The following is an 18,763-nucleotide window of genomic DNA, read 5'->3' on the forward strand; positions in this document are numbered from 1 at the left end:
CTTGGAGAGTTTCAGAATCTAACTAGCGACTGGTATGTACTGCCCTATGATTAAGGTTCTCTTTAGAGTTATTCCTCCCTTCGCACCCTAATCAGACTCTAAACTCGATGCATATCATATTATCCTTATTATTCGTCTCATGACAAACAATTCCTCTGCTCACAGTTGTCATAATGAGGGTAGTAGGTTATTAAATCTGAAGGGATCTCACTTCCCCGGAGACTGTGATCTACCTGACTCGACATGCCTCGCCACCTATTAATTCTACCCTCTCAGCATTCAAGCAAACGTAATACGTGTCGCGCTCTCTGGTCCCTACCATGCCCTCGAGCTTCGTACTGCTTGAATATTGCATGGAGCTGTCCGGTCTGGCATTTCGAACGACGGGTACTGTGCCGAAGTTCGGGCCTCGAATCCGAACAATAGTATCTATCGCCTTGAAATTGACCCGATTGTCCTCAGTTACCATTCTATGCAGAAGTGCTGGCGCTGGAGGCCGACTCGCTGGATATCTATCAGTTCCTCCACCCTCTTGCTTGTCTGCCAGTCTTGAGAGGGAGCAACTTCGGTCGGTGCGAAGTTATGCTTTTGTTGGTAGTCTGTCATCCGTTAGTTGGGTGACTGACATTTGGCATTTCTGACAAGGCTGGCTGACTAGGGGCACCCAAGGGGGGTTATGTCCATGATTCTGTTTTTTCTCAAGCCTACATTGTTGGTCTGCGGATAACGCTTCCATTGATCGAGGTCGACGACGTCCTCGATCTGTCCCCGCGCAATAGGCATTCATCGCTCCAGCAAGTGTTGACAAGTTTCAATTTTTCTCTTCCAAAGATCCTGACACGCGGCACGGCGCGGTCTTCATCACTTTGGATATGAGCTGGGAAGAGGGGAGGGCAAAACATGGATCAGTACCTCGTACAGGGGGAGGAGCAGTACACATGGTGCTCTCTTCTGTCGCAGAACACCAACTACACGGACGCAGAACAGGACGTCCGTGCTCTTCTGAAGATGAAGACGCAGAAGATAACGAGGCTGAAGAAGGACAATCACACAATAATTTACGAGGCAAGCATGTCCAGGGCCTCATCCGATCCGCAGCGGATCCTGCCGAGACGTGCCACACAGATTGACGAGTGTTGACCCCGGGGTAATCAACCATCACGACAGTGCGAGACTCTCAACTCGGAACGGCTGAACGAGGTGAACTGGCAAGCAAAATCACTGAAAGATGAGGACCGAGAATAACACCACACGTAGCCTTCTGTGTCTGGAACATCGTCTTTTCTTTCGAGCACTCCCCCACCAATCTTTTTGGGTTTCGCCATTGCTCTAGCCTCTAAAGAACCCGTTTTTTCCCGCCCTCAAAGGGCATAAATGTCACAAACAGTGTGCCATGATCGTCGTCCATGTCAGATACGTCCGGACCTCCCTTTTCGGGTCGTAAATCCCTGAAAACACCCATTTCAGCTTGTTGGTACGATGCCCCCTGCACATATATATCCCCAGATTTTTCAGAGTTGTTGTTGTGATCGGTTGTGGAACTTGTAAATGAGACAAGCTACATCGCGCAATAGGTCAGCGCTTGCTTTTTGAATGCTCAAGCAGTATCCACATATCCATAATTGCGATTCCAAGAGTCAGCATATCCAAACTCGGGTCGGCCTGAAGACCGATCAGCTCATTGAGAGCACTGTCTCATGTCTTCTGTGCTTATGTCTCATCCCTCAGTACAGCGGGTGCGCCGAACTGATCAGCAATTTCCGTCTTGTACCGTGCCAGGAAGAGACCACCAAAAATCCGCAGATATTCCTGGCAGAAAGCAGTCAGAATCACTGCTTTGAATCGCACTGGACGCGTTTCAGGAGAGGTTCCGCACCCCGGGGATCCGTACCGACGAAACGAAACCTTTCAACCACCGATTCATATCGGCAAGCACTGTTGTAACATCCTTCCAGCGCCGCCTGACCCAGTCTTCCACCCGCCGATCTTTGTATCCCTTCCACCTCGCCCATATGACGAAGAGGAATACCAGACTTGCATCGATCATGATTTGCCGCACGAGCGCCCAGGCCAGCCATTTGACCCACGTTGATATTCGATAGAATATTCTCCTCCGCCTAGAGGTCTCCTCGGGGGAGAAAGAGGAAGAGGACAGTAAGTGGTTTGCGGACAGTTGTTCTCGTAATGCAGCCACCTCGGTCGAGAGGTGTTTTAGGTGAGATTCAATGCGACCTCGCCAGTCAGGATCAGAAGTCGCTTGCCGTGAGGCGGGTAAAGGGCCGATCACTGCATGGGTTACGGGATCCACCTCTTCGCTCTCCACAATATCATCGCTCCCTCCTTGTGACACCGGTGATAGGACTCGTAGTCGACTGGGGTCGGAATTTAACCTGCTCAAGCTTTCGCCTTCTCTTCGCGTACTTTGACCGGGAGGTAGGCTTCCAAAGCTCGTTGTTTGCCCCAGCCCAGCCCGCTCCAGTCGTCTTGTGGGCGACTCTGCGTCTTCATCCTCTGAGCTCCCGCTTTGGCTTTTGATCTGGTTCCACACAAATTCCAGTTCCGCCACCAGCTCACGGGACTCCTGCGTGCCCGAGGCATATTCCTTCATGGTCTCTATTAGTGTACTGATGTAGCGTCGTTTCGCTTCGGTGCGGGACATGCCGGCACAAGCATGCCATGCGTCCCATTTCTCAATTTCGGCCTCGGCCTCTCGCACACGTAGGTCTCGAGATGCGTAGCGGTGAACGTTATTTGACTTGGAGTTATTTGGATCCGGCGAAACAGAGGGCAAGGTAGGACGGGGAAGGATGGATTCGACATCGCCCTCCATCGACTGTTTATAGAGGCCATAGAGACGTAGGCGGGCAGAAGGAGGTGGTCGGGAGGAGCCCGTTCGAGGAAGACGACGGACTGTGGCGAGAGCATGGACAAAGACGCGGTCTGTAGGCGAAGAAGTGAGACTCTGGCCGTGTGCCCTCATGATATCAGAGACGCAGTTGAGACATACCCACAGAGTCCGACATGGCGCCAACTGCGCCCGAGGCCTGCTTGCCTCTCTTTACAAAGCAGCGCCGATAAGGATTAATTCAATGTCAAAGGGAGGATGTCATTCAGATGTCTGGCGCGGAAGATGGCATGCGGAGAAGGGGGGCAATTCCGTAGTCGCGTGAGAGGGCTGAGATGAATTTGGACGAGAAGAAAAGATGCCGGGCGATACAATCGTGAATATAGATCATCAGGAGAAGTATGAACACTGGAAGTAAAATGGGTAGATACTATGTCAAAGGCAGCCGCATAGCTGACTGACTGCCGAAGTTTGACGAGGATAGTATCGCGTTGATTTGAGCAATCAATTCTTTGATCATCTTTTGGATTTTCGGGATCTCTCCAAAGGCCTCGGCCTGCGGTTACGGCGCCACATGTGACGGCTGCGCGCCAATATAACACGGTACGCAATACGAGGTGCATCCCACCATCCGTCAACAATCCCTTGATTTTACCATTTCCCCTCGTTGATACATCTCTCCAGCAACATACGGTACAAGTCTATCCTCCAACCCTCTCTGGCTGCGACTTGCCACTCAGCTCCGTAGTCTCGCGGGCAATTCCGTGCGACGGCTGCTCAGGATCACTGTGCGCACCTTGTCGGTTTCTGGTCGACTCTTTCGGCGCCTCTCCCCCCATGGCATACTTGCTCAAATCTCCATACTTGACGGTGTTTAGAGCGCTCTCGTGCGAGGCATGAAGATGCACTCGCGGTACCGTCGACTGTGATATTTGTCCCTTTTGCGCTGCATCAAATGCTTCCTTCCACCGATGTGCACAGAGACACCATTTCATTCCGTCCTTGACGCCTGCATCGCCAAGGTTATTGCCTCTCGAGTTCGTAAAATCCAGAAACTCTTGGTTCACCGTGGCTGCTACCGAATGGTTTCCCTTGTCCTCCGGTCCGGTTCTGCAGTATCCATCACGAAAGAAGCCGGTAGGAGGGTCTCTCGAGTGCATTGCCAGCTGCCCACCGGCGACTGATAGCATGTCAGTGCGTATTGACAAAACGTGGAGCTAAGAAGGCGCACCATTCTTATTCTTCATCATTTCCCTGCTTGAGGTCTGTGGAGACGCAGCCATCTTGGAGGGATTGCTCTAGTTGGCTGTAGCGTATCTCTAACAGTCTCTACAGTATTATGTCGAGTCGAGGCTCTGATTCCTGGTACCAAAATATCTTCAAGAGACGAAAATCGAGGAAGGGAAGCTCGAGACATCTTCGAAGCCTCACACTCTTTTTACAGTCCCGGACAAAATGGTCAAGCTTGTGGTTATGAAATCATGACGTTTTCCGGAGTGTTTACATCACCAGAAGCTCAAACACGATCCTGTGCGGCACAGATCGAAACTCATTAATGACAGCATGAATCGTCGCTTTTGGTACCTTTTAAGAAACTGTGAAAGAGAACGGGGCAGACAGCCCCTCGCCTCTGCACTTCATCTGCGCGCGAAAGAAGCAGAGAATACCTGGTAATGCTCCACACGCTGGCTCCGGTTCATCGCACGAGCACCAACATGTATCGATAAGATAAGACCCTGATCGGACTCAGTAGACGTCAGCTTCGCGATCAGCAGACGCCTTATACGCCGTATTATACGCCTGGTATGTATGGAATGCCTTGTATGCACGGCACCATTCTAAATCTCGCCTCGATAATTTATCAAAAATAACAATGGATATACGCGCAGGACCCTCAATGGAATCCACCCAAGACAGCATCCTCCATGACCGGAGTCTGTCTCTCCTCCCCGGGGAATGCACCTCGGCAATGTACCCGGAGCTGCGGAGAGCCACCGCGGGGAGATGTACAGGGTATCAATGACTGAGCTCGTTAGGGTCTCGATTATGCCCACTGACGCCGGCGTCGATCCCTCCCTTTATCCCCAGATCTCTCCAGGAAAGCTGTGTTGCCCAGAAACCATATTAGAGGTGTATCTCCCCCCCCGCTAAAGCCGCTGGAACAACGCCCAGGAGTATTCCATCTCTCTCCCCAAAGTATATTTCAATATCTCTAGGCTGCAACCCGCCGGTTCTCTGCTATGCTCAACAAGCATGGCTTACAAAAAGATGAAATTGTACATGAAGATGTCATGAACCCTATCGCCGTAGACGGCGCTGTCGAGGTAGCGGCCCAGAATGTACCTCTACAAAACGACCCGAGAAATGCACCAATCCCCGACGCCGATGGCATTGAACATCGATACTTGACCTTTGAAACAGATATTCCGCTGAACCCGGTCCTACCATCTGGGGCCAAGTATGAACTTCCGCCCTGTCCAAATCTGCGTGACTATGACAACCCATTTACCTGGTCACTGACCCGGAAGAACCTCATGACATACCTCTCCTGCTCAGTCAACATCACGGCCGCATACTCCGCCGGCTCTTATGCATCGCCAACCGCACAGCTGACTGAAAAGTGGGGGATCTCTGCCGTGGCATACAAGACTGGCATCACTATTTTCACGGCTGGGTTTGGGGTTGCTCCGATGATACTGGCACCATTTTCGGAGATCAATGGAAGGAGACCTGTCTTCATCTTCACTGGAATCCTCTTTGTCATATGCCAGATTGGGTGTGCGGTGACCGACTCCTTCGCAGGGATGCTGCTGGCTCGGTTCTTTCTCGGTGTTGGGGGATCCACGTTTTCTACCATGGTGGGAGGTATTCTCGCAGATATCTGGGTGACAGCTGACCGGAATGGTCCTATGGTCCTCTTCACGGGAGCCACCTTGTTTGGCACCGGTCTTGGGCCTCTGGTGTCCGGGTTCGTTGCACAACGCACGTCGTGGCGTTGGGTGTTCTGGATCCAAGTCATCACTAGTGGTACCCTGGTCAGTCTTGTCACCATCTTCTTCAAGGAAACGCGTGGTGGCATCATTCTCAGTCGCAAGGCGAAACTGCTGAACAAATGGTACGAGCAGCTGGAAGCCGCAGGAGCTTTGGGGATGGAAGTGGAAGCTGAGGGTAAGGAGCTGGAAAAGGGCGGCTCGAAGAGGTGTTGCCGCATCCGATGGAAAGTGAGATCAGACGAAGACCGAATGTCGATATCCAGAATGATCGCCGTCTCCCTTTACCGACCTTTCAACATGCTCGTCACGGAGCCCGTGGTGTTCTGGTTCAGTCTCTGGATCTCGTTCTCCTGGGCTGTGCTCTACCTGCAATTCGGGTCGATCCCTCTGGTGTTTGAGGTCAACCACGGCTTCAGCTTAGAGCAGACTGGGGCGATATTCACAGCAATGTGCGTCGGGGCCATTGTCTCCACGGTCCTGAGCATCTGGCAGGAGAAATGGGCCGCTAAGCACTATCCCGTCAAGATCAATGGCAGTCCCGAGGGGAGGCTGATGTTTACGTGCATCGAATCGGCCTTCATGCCAATCGGGCTATTCTGGTTCGGGTGGACTTGTTACTCGTCCATCCACTGGATCGTCCCTACCATCGCCATCAGCGTTGCCACGATGGGAATCTTCAGCATCTTCCTCGGCACCTTCAACTACACGGCCGACTGCTATCACACGTACGCGAGCTCGGCCCTGGCAGCGTCGGGAATTTGCCGAAACCTCCTGGGCGGATCTTTTCCACTGGTAACAAATCAGCTGTTCACGAACCTGGGGTTCCAGGCCGCAAGCAGCCTTTTGGGCGCCATCGGGCTCGCATTGACTCTTGTTCCTTGGGTGCTGGTCCTGTACGGCCCAAAGATCAGGGCCAGAAGCAAGATTGCGAGCTCATTTACTTGAACCGACACTTGCTTGCTGGTTGCAGAGTATGATTTCCAACAAAGTGTATGCGGGAAGACGGATTCAGATACGCTCAGGCATCTGTCTCTAGAGCCAATACCCGCCCTGCACGTCAAAGCACCAAGTTGTCTCCGTGGCCTGGTCAAGCAATAGGGACATGTCGGCAGTGGACCTTCGTCCGCAACCACTCACTTCCGACCGGCTTGATCAAAATAGCCAGAGTGATGGAATCCTCAAACTAGAACTGGAACCCGTTGACGCCGATCTCCAACAGATGAGAGAGCATTGTAAAGCTACCCTACCCCCCTATGATCTGCATGTGCAACATGCCATTGTCGTCCTCACGGAACAACCAGTCGGCCGGGAACAGTCGGGAGGGCTCCGAGCGAGCGTCATCAGAGCACCCGTCCACAGGGTGGTAGAGGAAATAGGGCAAAAGGGGCTAGGTCGAGACAAGAGGGGTATGTGCGGCACAAGGAGAATGGATGGAATGGACTGACGATGAGGGAGGCCAAGGCACTCGGGACGGCACCGTGTACACATAAGTGTAGACCGCGTAGCTGGCTTGATCTGCCTCTATCGAAGTAGACCTAAATATGAAGTATACATGGTCCTGCTCACTTGCTTGCCTACCACCACCTTGTACTTTTGCTTGGTACTTCGCGACTCCTGTCCTAACAAGTACAGAGTACTTCTCCACGCGACGCGTCGTGACGCGCTGTCCCGTGATAAGTTCACAGCTACGAAGATCCTACGTGGAGAGAATGTAGCGGATAGTCTCGTGTCAAAGATAAACGCCAACTAGGACAACAGTACAAGGTATGTTTTCTCATAAAAGCTCGCTTTGTTAGATAATTCCTCGTTGTAATGGGGGTATCGATCGTTGTCGTAACAATACAAGATAAGCAAGCACACTGTGATCGTAACACACAAGTCCCGTCTGTACATGACCGCCAGAGCGGCAGGTCCAGATTCTGAGACCGACCCCTGAACAACCATATCTCCCCGTCCTCAATACCACGAGGCTTCGACTCCATTACGGCTCGGCGCGGCCAAGCCAAGGGGCGTTGTAACCGATTCACGGTCTTTTGAGTAACCTATAACAAGTCATCCACTCATGACGTTTGTCGTCTGCCGTTGAACGCCGTTCCTCATCTCCATCTAATGTGCAAATCGTTGAAAATCTCCCAAATGCGCCGGCCCGTTTGCTGTATGAATGGAAGTAGGTCACCAAAACAATCTTCTCTGCATATCATTCGTGAAAAACCCTGTGTCGACCTCCATCGGTCCGCTCTCCACGGCCATGGCATTCCCCATACCGGTCATTCCCATACCGTTGTTTAAGGTCTGAGCCTGTGCCCAGCTTGAGTCCGCGAAGCTCTGTAACAAGAGAGCCTCGGCACCGATTCCCACACCATTGACATTGGGACTTGATGTGTTGTTATTGGGCGAGCTAGTGTTGGATAAAAATGAGGACAGAGATTGCCAATTGGGGGTCGATGTTTGGCTGTGGCCTGTTTGTTGTTGCTGGGCGTTTGAGGTTGTAGGAAGATTTGTTTGTGAAAGCGAATGTTGAGGTACATTCACGGGGGTGCTTGCGCCGCTGCGGTACGAATCTGTGCTCATCGACCGGAAAGCGCCTGACTGAGCATGACCATGTCCGTGACGAGAGAGATCGACCGATCCGGGGCGCGAATGACTCGCCGCGTTCAAGGAGTGGAGGGGATTATGGGCATGGCCGTCGTCGATGGAGTTGCGGAAAGAAGACTGACTTTGCACATTGGAACCGGAATGTAAGGCGCAGTCCTCTTGCCATTTGCGGATGTTATCAACGCTGTCAAGAGGGAATTGTTCCCAGTATTCAATCCCAGTCTTCTTATTCAAGACCGGGGGACTACTTCTCATTGTGTGAGGACCAGGGGAGGGCGAGTCACGGGTTTTGAGACCAAGCATATTGAGATTAGTTGTTGAGGGGCTGGAAGTGAGAGAATCGGTGGCGCATTTTAGTTGTTCGGTGGAGATGATGGGTAGCAGGGCGAGAAGGAGCGATTCCGCTTCATGGAGGCGGTGCTCAAGGCCTTCGATGTAGCCCTTAGCAGGACCTCTGAGTGGCAGTGTTAGTTCCATGCAGTAGACTGGAAGAAGAGGAGGGAGGCCCTGCGGCGGATGGCACACCTGAGTTGGGTCGGACATACCTTTTTCTTTGTTCTGGCCACGTACATGGTATGCCTGCAGCATGACATTGTGAGCAGCCGGACCTGTCAATAGAAACAAAGTCAGTCACATTGCCCTTGTCGCATCCTTTCATGACATTGCAAAGTAAAACACATCAGCAAAAAGCCAATTCCCCCGTCGTACGTCCATGTCCAAGGCATTGTTCAGTTGACCAACGTGACCACCCTGATGGACAATTGGTGGATGTGGTATCAGGGCTAACCCCCGACTTCAAATCATTGTGCCAAAACGATTTAGCAAGCAATGAAATCCCCGCGAACAGCAACTGGAGGTGAGATTCTGGGGTAGGAAGGTATAGTTGGGTATAAAAGCAAAGCCCGTCCTCGATTTCTGTCGACCTTCCTCTTGACACCATCTGGTTGAAGAACAAAGAGGTCGAACTCACCGATCACCGCTGCACTATTACCCAAATCTTGTCAGCATACGTCTTTTAATGTTCAGCTTGATGATCCGCCAATCTTAAGCTACCTTTTTACAGTAGAAGAGGCAGGTCCGGATCTCAATCATTGAGAGGACTCCTGAGTCTAGAGTGGTGATAACTACATACCTTTTGTTTTTTGGTACGGCACCCGTTGCAGGCACCACTTATCCGAGTGGGCATGTTGGATAGATGTGGAAAAGGTTCGTTGTTCAATACAGAGAGCCTTCGAAGCCCTGATGGATGATGAGTGGACGAGGCCGTGGGCTTTTCTCAGTCTTAAAGGACGATGTCAAAGTGCAAGACGTCGGGTCAGGCCTTTCTGGGATGGATTTGGGGAACTGTTGGCCTACGGCACTGGGGGTTGATTATGGTAATCCCAGAAACAGAGAAGCCCGTTGGGTGAGGTCGGAGCAATGCGGAGTCAGGTGAATAACCTTCGTAATAGTCGAATTGCGTAGCCGTGTCAGCGAATGGCAGGGCTGGCTTCTGGTTCCTCGTAAATAAGGCAAAGCCTGACTAAGTGTGTGCGTCGCCGAGCGGCAGGTGGATTGGCGTGGAACACAAGCTGGAGACTGGCGCGACAATATGTCCGCAGGACTTCTTCCAGGATCACGTTGACTGAACAAGATCTCGAATTCCTGTCGAAAAAGATAGCCTGACACGTTGGTCAATTAACAACGGAGGGCCGGAAAGTGATCCGACGTCCTTGTCTGGCTTGATGTTTGTCGGGGTTGTCAGTATTCTATTGGTATTGTGGCGTTGCAAGTGCACGACTGATGAGTGCCTCGGTGACTGATATCCGATGCAAGTCAGAAGGAAAGGACCTTGCTTGGTAGATAGAAAACGCGAAAGTGGGTTGATGAGCCGGGATCCTGATGATTGATATAGAGCCTCGACCTAAGCAGCCAGACGGTGTACCAGTATCCCCGTGGTTTTTTAACAGACGATGCGACACAATTTCCGCACACCCGTGTGAAAGTTTATTCCGTCACTTATGTCACTCAGCCTGGGTCAAGAAAGGAGCCTTGGTATATACACGAGGTCCAACACTGAAAGAGTGGAATCGGTCACAGCTCAAGGATGGATGTCCGGGCAATAGTTCGGACACAGGGCTTTTGGGGCGACGGGTCGCTGATCAGTGTGGGAAGCTTACGCTCGGATAGGGACGTTTCTTTCTGGAGGATTGAAAACGCGGATATTGGTCGGGGGTGGCTGTGACGATGTACGATTGGATCGCCTGACGGGGAGAGAGGGAGGTTCAGTTTCAGGGAGAGAAGGACGAGATCTGTTGCGTCATGGTGAGGAGGATGTGAGAGACAAGATCGAAGAATGCCCCTGTGAGGGAAAGGAATGGGGCCCAGGTGGCGGTCTGTGCAAGGAACCATAGGGCGAGGAAAGGCTCAAAAAAAGGCCGCATAAGATGTTGCAGTGGTCTTGAGTGGTGCAGACAACTGCGGTGCGGCGAGGAGCCAATCCAGATGAAACCGTGAGTGGACGCCGCCTGAAAGGACCACGCAAGCCCTTCAAATGGCAGTTGAACTAAGGGCGCAGGGGAGGTGCAGGAGCGAGCATGTCGCCTAACATCAGCGCTGACTCACGGGGGGCGGGTGGGTGGATATGGTGGGCGATGGCCAGACCCAAGGGAACAGGTAGAAGAGAGAGGGAATTGCAGATGGAAGTTTCTAATGCTAGCCTAAGCCAGATGGAAGAAAGTGTGCCGGAGAGTGAGCGATCAGGAACAGGACCAAGAGCTGTTGAGGTAAAAGCAACAAACTTTGACAAGAAAAGTTCACTTTGGTAGACGGGGAGTGTAGGGAGTAGGTTGTTACATTACTAGGTATGGCGGTACCTAGGAACTAATTAGGCGATACTGGTGAAGCCCAGATAGGCAGTTCGTGGCTTGCTTGCTTGTTTAGTGCCCGCCGAGGGGTTCTTGCCAGTAGGTTTTTGAGGGGTTTGGCTGATGGGAAGGCACATAGGTTCTATTGGCTCCGAAGAACTCTCAATTTCACGCCTGGAGTAACGTTTTGCCGGGGACCACCACGCCGCCTGAGGAGTATTTGTGAGGGGTGCAACACCCCTATCGTTTGCGCCTGGGCATCTTCCTCCTCACGACGACCTCGTGCGAGGACTGGCATCGTGAGATGGAAGACCGACGTCATCCCGTTGGGATCCTCAAAGAGTCTCCAGACAACATGCAGATCTTCGATTCAATCGACACTATGTAGCTTTTCAATCCTGCTGTCCATTCAGAGACCTGTTGCTTCGTATCTGCTGAGATCCGACATGTGACAACCAGACGGTGTCACAAGTGTCAGAACACCGCCTGGCGAAGCTGCCGGACTTCCGTGGGCGGGAAAGATCAAGAAGAGAAATGTCCCCATCGGTATCGCGGAAACCGACGGGGAACCTCGATGAGTACCAGCGTGTTTATGGCCAGCAAAGAACTTCCTATTACAAGGTAGACTCATACAAGTACTTGTTACATGTGGGTAGCAACGTGGCCTACAGCCATAGTTCTTGTTTTCTTGTCTTGCGCTGATCCGAATCTCCCCTTTGCCTTTGTGTCGCCCTCAACAACACTGACTTATCCATTTTCTCATTGGAAATAGAAGCATGATTAAGGCTTCCAAGAGAGCAGGCTCGCGCTCCTCATTCCGCTATGCACCCTCGCCAAGGTTTCGACCATTTTAAACCCGAATCTATGCGGCTCCGAGCATTAGTCAATTACGAGGACCAAGAGTCAACCCTCCTCTGACACCTTGGTGCCTTTGTTGTATTGACATGAAGAGCGTGAAGAGCGGAAACCTCGAATGACAAAGAGTATGACGGGATTCTCAATCTCGGGTGGGTCTGAGTGTTTATAGCTCAGATTCTATATCTGACGCAGGGATTGTCACTTACTGGTAGGGAACTCGTTTGAAAAACGGGATCAGCGGGTGCTGTCCAGTTGCCCTTGAATGCTACCCCTTGGAGTGCATAGAGGTGCTTGCTCGAGTGAGTCCTCGTTCCTTAATTTCGAGCATTCGCCGTTGATGGGAAATATGATCTCGAGATCTAATGCCTATCGAATACCGAGTGGTCTGGTATGTTGGGTGCTTATGCCCTTCTCTTGCGGTTGCCGTCACATTCTAGGTGAGTGAGGAGGCACGATTAGGTTGTAGAACATCCAAATGAATGTTCGGACATGTCTTTGGTGTGTTCGTCGGTGGTATCGTATGTGGCAGAGCATTCTTTGCTTTGTGTCAACCGTCTGTCGGTATCTATTGGAGTGGACGGACAAGACGAGGTAGGATCAGGGTGAGCTAGACAGAGACAAGATATATGTCAGACGTGGTGATGCGAAGCGAGGTCTTGGGTGCGGTGGTTTCAGTGTGGCAGTGACTGAAGCTTTGACTGTCCAAAGCTGTAGAGATGGTGTACTTTGTACAAGTAGGTCTCTGTTCTTTTCCACCCCTTCTTCTCGGGTCTGAATGTCTCTTGTAACCTGAGGTATTTTGTATATATGAGAGGCTGAAGGTCAAGACATTCTCACCTGAACGACAAAGTCAAAAGAGGATGACATGCTTCTCCCTACGACCATTTCTCTCTTGCGGGTTGCAGGTTTCCTTCCCTGTGGTCTAGTGTCTCGCGACAATCATAAGATACAACCCAATCAGGAGCCATGGCGAGATCCGGAAACAGGGAATTGGAGCCACGCCACCTATTTGGACCTAGCAAACCTGTTCCCCAGACTGGCTTGCGTGGCTTGAACGCAGATCCGGCTCGGATGGCCCTGTAGGCTCGTCAAAGAGAGGCACCAAAAGAGGCACAAGGTGTGACACCACGTAATGCAGGCCAGGGAAAGCGACAAGCCACACGAGGCTTGGGTGCTTAATTTGTGTGAGAGTGACATTCAAACTGCGGGGATCAGAAAAATATTGGGCCGGCAAAACAATCATGCGGCCTAGGGGCCCAGAGGCTTGGATCATTTGAAGTCTCTTTTTTGCCATCAAGCGAGATGCTGCTACTTGAGTTGTGGGACCTTGTCACTGTTATTTCCGGGTCCCTTGCATTGAAACCATTTTATTTCACTCATGCGATTGAGAGTCGACCCCCTACCCTTAGCGCAAGAGAGGGAGAGAGAGTGAGCTGAAAATAGGTGCAACTTCAGGTGAACCTCTGACACCATTCGGGCGATGACGTGGAACCTAAAACAATGCCCGAAGCCACCCAACTTCTTTAAGTATCGGGTTTATTTCTGGTCCCTATATTCAATAGCCGGTAGTAGCAAAAGCGTGTCGAAAGGTAGTGAAGGTGTTTGTGTTGACTTTAGTACCTATGTACGTGCTACTCTGTCCTTGGTGCGTTCTACTTTGCTGGCTTGGGCATACTTGAACAGGCGATGCCACTGTATCAACATCATGCAGCCGAGTCGATTATCTGTTGTCTGGCTAGCTAGGTTTATCAGATTCTAGTATGTCGATCAGAAGGCCAGGACAGATCCGTGGAGTTGGCCCCGACTGTTGTGTCTGTGCTTGTACATGTACATGTATCTACCGAGTACTGTAGGTACATACATATGTACATATCCAGACACAAGTCTCCACAACCTTGAAAGTACTCGTACTCGTAGTACTCGGGCGCGGAACATGGCGATCCAGAACCCGACACCACTGTCCGACACTGATTGGTCTAGACGAGGCCGAAGCAAAGAAGGAGGCTGAACGTTGAGGCTCAGAGAAATACACACACACGTACATAAACCCTGGCCATGCGGTTCCCAAAGCGTCCTGTCCCCTCCCCACTCTTATCAAAAGTCCCTTCGCAGCGCCGTGGATCGGTGTTGACGAGGCTCTGTTGCCCCCCTGGACCAGTGGTCTGATCATTTTCTCATCGCTCCCTCGTGTTTTCGTGTTCGGGCGACGTCATCAAGGTATGTACCACGGTGGGAGTTACTGCAAGATGCCTCCGCCGGCCAGGGTGGCAGGGTGTTTGGTCATCTGGTTACACCATAGTCCGTGCGGGCGGGACATGTATGCATGTATGTATCTCGGTGTTATCCACACCTATTCTCACTCCCCCGTCACTCTAAATACGCCGCTGGTGTGGTTTTAGTTCCGTGAACGGTGGCAAAGATCCCCGAGATCGCAGATCGTATGCTCGCCTCAGCATGCTCCAAGGAGTTAATGACTCTATTAGTTATCGCTTGTATTCAGACCAAAACGTTATAGAACGCTCCCATTTCATCCTCGTTGCACAGGCAAACAGTTCACCCAGGGAATCCAGTATTTCCCATAGAACCTGCTCCTACACTCGCCATCGGAACCTCCTCTTTCATGCCAGCTGGCCCCTGTCCATACATCAAAAATTGCAACCCCAGATACGAGTCACAACAAGCCTGGAAGATGCCGCAGAGACGGAAGGGCCACGGCACAAACTCTTTGCTGAGAAAGAAATAACTCATTTTCATCGCGTCACCCGCTAGCCAGTTGATGATGACCGAGAGGCGAAACCCTTTGCAAGACCGGGCACGGTGGTTCTTGAGAATCTGAGGGATAGGAAGGATGGCTTCGACCGCCAGCCCAACGTAGCCCAGAAAGGTGACGTAAAACGGTGTCCGGGACAGGAAAGGCAAGAAAATATGGATGAAGAGGAGGCTCATGGTGAAGTACAGGAGGAAGACAAAGTACCTGTTTCCCATTCTCCGCTGTCAGCATATCACGCAAAGGAAAGCAAAAGGAGAAGCGTGGAACCAAGCATTTTGAACGGTAAGAGCTTACGGCTTGGTGGCATTCCATTGCCAAAACCCAAATGGTCTCCTTCCCTCCATCAAGAAATCCCACAGGACGCCTTTATTCCCCGGACTGTTGTGGGTATATCCATGAAATGGGGTATGGTGTATCCCGCCTTTTTCGCTGTCACCAGTTGGTGCCCGGTTGTCTAGCGCGACCTTTAGGAGGATGAGTTGCACAATTATCATGAGCGAAGCCTGGATGAGGAGCGATTTGTCGTAGTAGGCACCGAACCAATAGAAAACCCTATTTAACGCGCAACGTTGTCAGTCCCCTTCTTTCCAAAGTTACATATTCCTGGATTGGATCCCAGGCGCATGAGGGGCAGGAGAGGGCGTTGCGCGTACTTGAGAATTGACGCAACTAGCATAATGAGCGGGATATCGAGGGAGAAGCCATCGCAAGATTTTTTCCGGTGTATCGACGCGATCTGATCGGCGTAGGATGTAATGGGCGACAAGACTAAACTGTTTCACGGGTATCAATCAGTTCAAACATCTATCAAACCAGTACGGCAACAACTCACAATAAGGGCGCAAGATAGTCCACGAGTAACTGGACCAGTCCCCACATCTTGTCGATGTCTACCCAGGCAAGCAAAGAGACAGAGTGGTCTTCTACAGCGACCCCCATTGTCTCCGTTCAGCAAAGGAAAGTCCAGTATTACCGTAGCAGGAAAACGCGGTACGCTGCCCACAAAGGGATATACACACCTTAACAATACATTTGGTAAAAAGAATAAAAATGGAGGAACAGGCACAGTCAGCGCCGGGGTCTCCGCAAGTGAAATCTGTGGTTCTGTGGTTACTGGGTGACGACGTGATCCGAGAGATCCTGAACTTGGGCAGATGCTGTCCAGGAACAAGTAAAGCGCAGATCAATTTGTACGATGTGATTGGCGGAATGATCGGAGGATCACGTCTCCTCCCAGGTCACGTGTGAGGCAGCCCCCTGTCTGTCTCTCCTGAACTTTTTCGATATCAGTTGCGTCTTTGGTCATCGATGTGCTTGGTCCAGAGCAGTTCATCGCAGTATTTTGGCCTGGAAGGCTCAAATCTCATCTCACATGGATACTTCTATTCTCAGGATTGACAAGAAAGCCACAAACTGAAGCTGCGTCATAATTGTTCCGAGATCTCGTGGCCCTGGATGCTTATTGTCGCACAAGCCTCGCCGAGCACAATCCTACTTCAGGTTTCCAGTATTATATTATCAATTGATTTGATCATAGTATCACGCAGCTGGTCGAAGAAATCCACATCTCTCAGAGTAACTCTAACAGACTAACTCTAATCCAACTGAAAATGTTAATGGGTTATTTTGGGATTCTCTTCTAAGACGACCTCCACGCCACATCATCTCATCACATCGGTACCATTATCTCGGGCTATGAACAGCCTATTCAGGTGGTTTCAGAACCTGGTGGTGCGCGTGAAGGTAAGCGAAAGAACATGTTGAATTAAGCGCCCAGTGGACAATCTGTTTACCGCTGGAATTTAGTCGACCCTTGTCTCGGCCACACCACCGTCCAACGCAATGGACCATAGCTTCGTATCATGCTAGACCTGTGTTCGTATTTCCCCAAGCGTTCGAAACACAACATATTGGAGTCGTGAGCGAAGCAAGCAATTCCCTGCGCGGATTGTTCATGATTGAAGAACTGTTTGGGCGATTCAAGCCCTGTTCACTCGTGATGTTCTGTCATGTGCTTGGCAGGGTCTGATCAGTCCTTGTCAGTGGCTGAGTTTTGACTACTACTACCGGGTACCTCGTACACCTAAAGCCTCGCCAAATCGCACGCTCAAGATCTTGGAAGAGGCTCTTTTGTTCAGGCGGGCCGCCGAGCTCAACCAAAGTACATACCTACCTGGGGGCCAAATGCTCTCCCGCAATGCATTTTATGATCATCCAATGCATTTCCTGCTCTGATCAGCCAGTCTAGAGACTTTAAACTCTCCCAAGACGGCGAGACTCCTCCCGTGTTTCGGCCCCTGGCTCGCTTTCACCTGCACCAATCAATCTGGAGCAAGCAAAAAGCGCATGTTCAGCATTTCCTTCATATTTTCTGGGCTGGAACCGCCACAGCTGTGTCAGGAGCTCTGAAAGGTGTGCACTTGCGAGCGAAAGCGACCAAAATCCTGTCCAGGGTCGGGTTAAAAACAGATCAAACTATGGCATTCCTGACTAATTAAGCCGCTCTTGCTTGAGGTCGAGGACGAGACCCAAACTCTCCGTGTTCGAGGATACCGATGCTTGAAAGAGTACATGTCGGACGCCCAATATATGCTACCGATGGCGGCCTCACACCCCTCAAGCACTGCCATTCCTGCTGCCAGAGCTTCGTGTGCCCTCCCATCGGCATATCTTCAGCCGGCTCTTTGAGGTCAGGGTATTCAGGCACTGATGGACATAATGCTCTTTTTGCTCTTTTTGGCATTAATCGTGGGCGTCGCCGCTCAAGAAAGACCAGGAGAACATCTTCCTCAATCCGCCGACCAACGGGGTCAACAACGATTTCACGCAAAATCCCACCTATGTCCAAGGGTCGACCATCACGCTTCAGTGGGAAACGACGTACCCATCAACGGACCTGGTGATCTGGCAGAATGGCAATCCAAATAGTCAGCTCTTGGCAGGTGAGAAGAATACCTTCCCTGAAACTCCTAACGCACGAAATCTTGGGATTGGCTATACTAAGTTGCACGACTGGATTCTATAGCGGGCATCACGACAACGAAACTTAGCTGGACCGTAGGAGCTGGGGCAATCCCGCCCTTTGACCTGAGCGACGGCTATGTGTTTTTCTTCCAAATGTACAACTCATCAACGTCCACCTTTTTCAGCAGCCATTACTTCAACGTCAGCGATCCGTCGCTAGCTTCAACCACGTCCACCGGTCCCTCGAGCACTACGACACCGCCGACATCTACATCGACCCGAGCACCGAGTTCGTCAGGGAGCAGCTCCTCCACAACATCTAGAGTGACGCCCACGCCGACCGTATCCCCAGAGTCATCCAATGATGGCAACAGCAGCAGCAGTAGCAACAACGACAACAAACTTGGAATTGGCCTAGGCATTGGGATCGGGGTCTGCGCGTTCCTCATCCTAGTTGCCGGGCTAGTGTGGTACTTTTTCAGACGGCGCCGACGGCAGCAGGAGGCGAAAGGACCACTACTGCCGAAAGCAGTCGAGGCGCCGTCATCAGAGACCGCGTCGGTCTATCCCACCGCCATGAGCTACGGTCACCCACCCTTAGAGCACAGGAGGTACGAACTCGGCTCGACCGCGATGGACCGGGCACAAGCGGAACTAGATGGCAGTGGCAGTGGTAGTGGCGGCAGCACGAAGGCTGTGTAGTATAGCGACATCACATCATGTTACATCACATTGCAGCCCTTCACATCCTTGGGACGAGTGAGGCACGGACACGGACAGAGGAGTAGATATGGGATAGCCCGGTGATGTATGTACATTATGAGATGTTAAGGAGTTCATACCAACCAAACATGCAAGGATATCATAAGACGGCGCTTTTATTTCTATTCTC

General features: G+C 51.4%; 6 protein-coding genes across 6 annotated transcripts; 2 read left to right on the forward strand and 4 right to left on the reverse strand.

The window, feature by feature from the left end:
• Nucleotides 1-1,858: 1,858 nt before the first annotated feature.
• On the reverse strand, nt 1,859-2,980 carry Z517_06012 (uncharacterized protein; the record flags this gene model as incomplete). The annotated part of the gene is made up of 1 exon (XM_013427754.1): nt 1,859-2,980. One exon carries the CDS (start codon nt 2,978-2,980, stop codon nt 1,859-1,861), a length of 1,122 nt encoding a protein of 373 aa, XP_013283208.1.
• Nucleotides 2,981-3,546: 566 nt separating this feature from the next.
• Nucleotides 3,547-4,128, reverse strand: Z517_06013 (uncharacterized protein; the record flags this gene model as incomplete). Its single annotated transcript, XM_013427755.1, has 2 exons — nt 3,547-4,025; nt 4,077-4,128. 2 exons carry the CDS (start codon nt 4,126-4,128, stop codon nt 3,547-3,549), a joined length of 531 nt encoding a protein of 176 aa, XP_013283209.1.
• Nucleotides 4,129-5,085: 957 nt separating this feature from the next.
• On the forward strand, nt 5,086-6,783 carry Z517_06014 (uncharacterized protein; the record flags this gene model as incomplete). Its single annotated transcript, XM_013427756.1, has 1 exon — nt 5,086-6,783. One exon carries the CDS (start codon nt 5,086-5,088, stop codon nt 6,781-6,783), a length of 1,698 nt encoding a protein of 565 aa, XP_013283210.1.
• Nucleotides 6,784-8,010: 1,227 nt separating this feature from the next.
• On the reverse strand, nt 8,011-8,910 carry Z517_06015 (uncharacterized protein; the record flags this gene model as incomplete). The annotated part of the gene is made up of 1 exon (XM_013427757.1): nt 8,011-8,910. The coding sequence occupies one exon, from the start codon at nt 8,908-8,910 to the stop codon at nt 8,011-8,013; it is 900 nt and encodes a 299-aa protein (XP_013283211.1).
• Nucleotides 8,911-14,690: 5,780 nt separating this feature from the next.
• On the reverse strand, nt 14,691-15,786 carry Z517_06016 (uncharacterized protein; the record flags this gene model as incomplete). The annotated part of the gene is made up of 4 exons (XM_013427758.1): nt 14,691-15,111; nt 15,202-15,459; nt 15,561-15,680; nt 15,740-15,786. The coding sequence occupies 4 exons, from the start codon at nt 15,784-15,786 to the stop codon at nt 14,691-14,693; spliced, it is 846 nt and encodes a 281-aa protein (XP_013283212.1).
• An 816-nt stretch (nt 15,787-16,602) lies between these two features.
• Nucleotides 16,603-18,573, forward strand: Z517_06017 (uncharacterized protein; the record flags this gene model as incomplete). The annotated part of the gene is made up of 3 exons (XM_013427759.1): nt 16,603-16,650; nt 17,684-17,849; nt 17,933-18,573. 3 exons carry the CDS (start codon nt 16,603-16,605, stop codon nt 18,571-18,573), a joined length of 855 nt encoding a protein of 284 aa, XP_013283213.1.
• Nucleotides 18,574-18,763: the final 190 nt, after the last annotated feature.

Source organism: Fonsecaea pedrosoi (genome assembly GCF_000835455.1).
Source record: "Fonsecaea pedrosoi CBS 271.37 unplaced genomic scaffold supercont1.4, whole genome shotgun sequence".
NCBI classification, from domain to species: domain Eukaryota; kingdom Fungi; phylum Ascomycota; class Eurotiomycetes; order Chaetothyriales; family Herpotrichiellaceae; genus Fonsecaea; species Fonsecaea pedrosoi.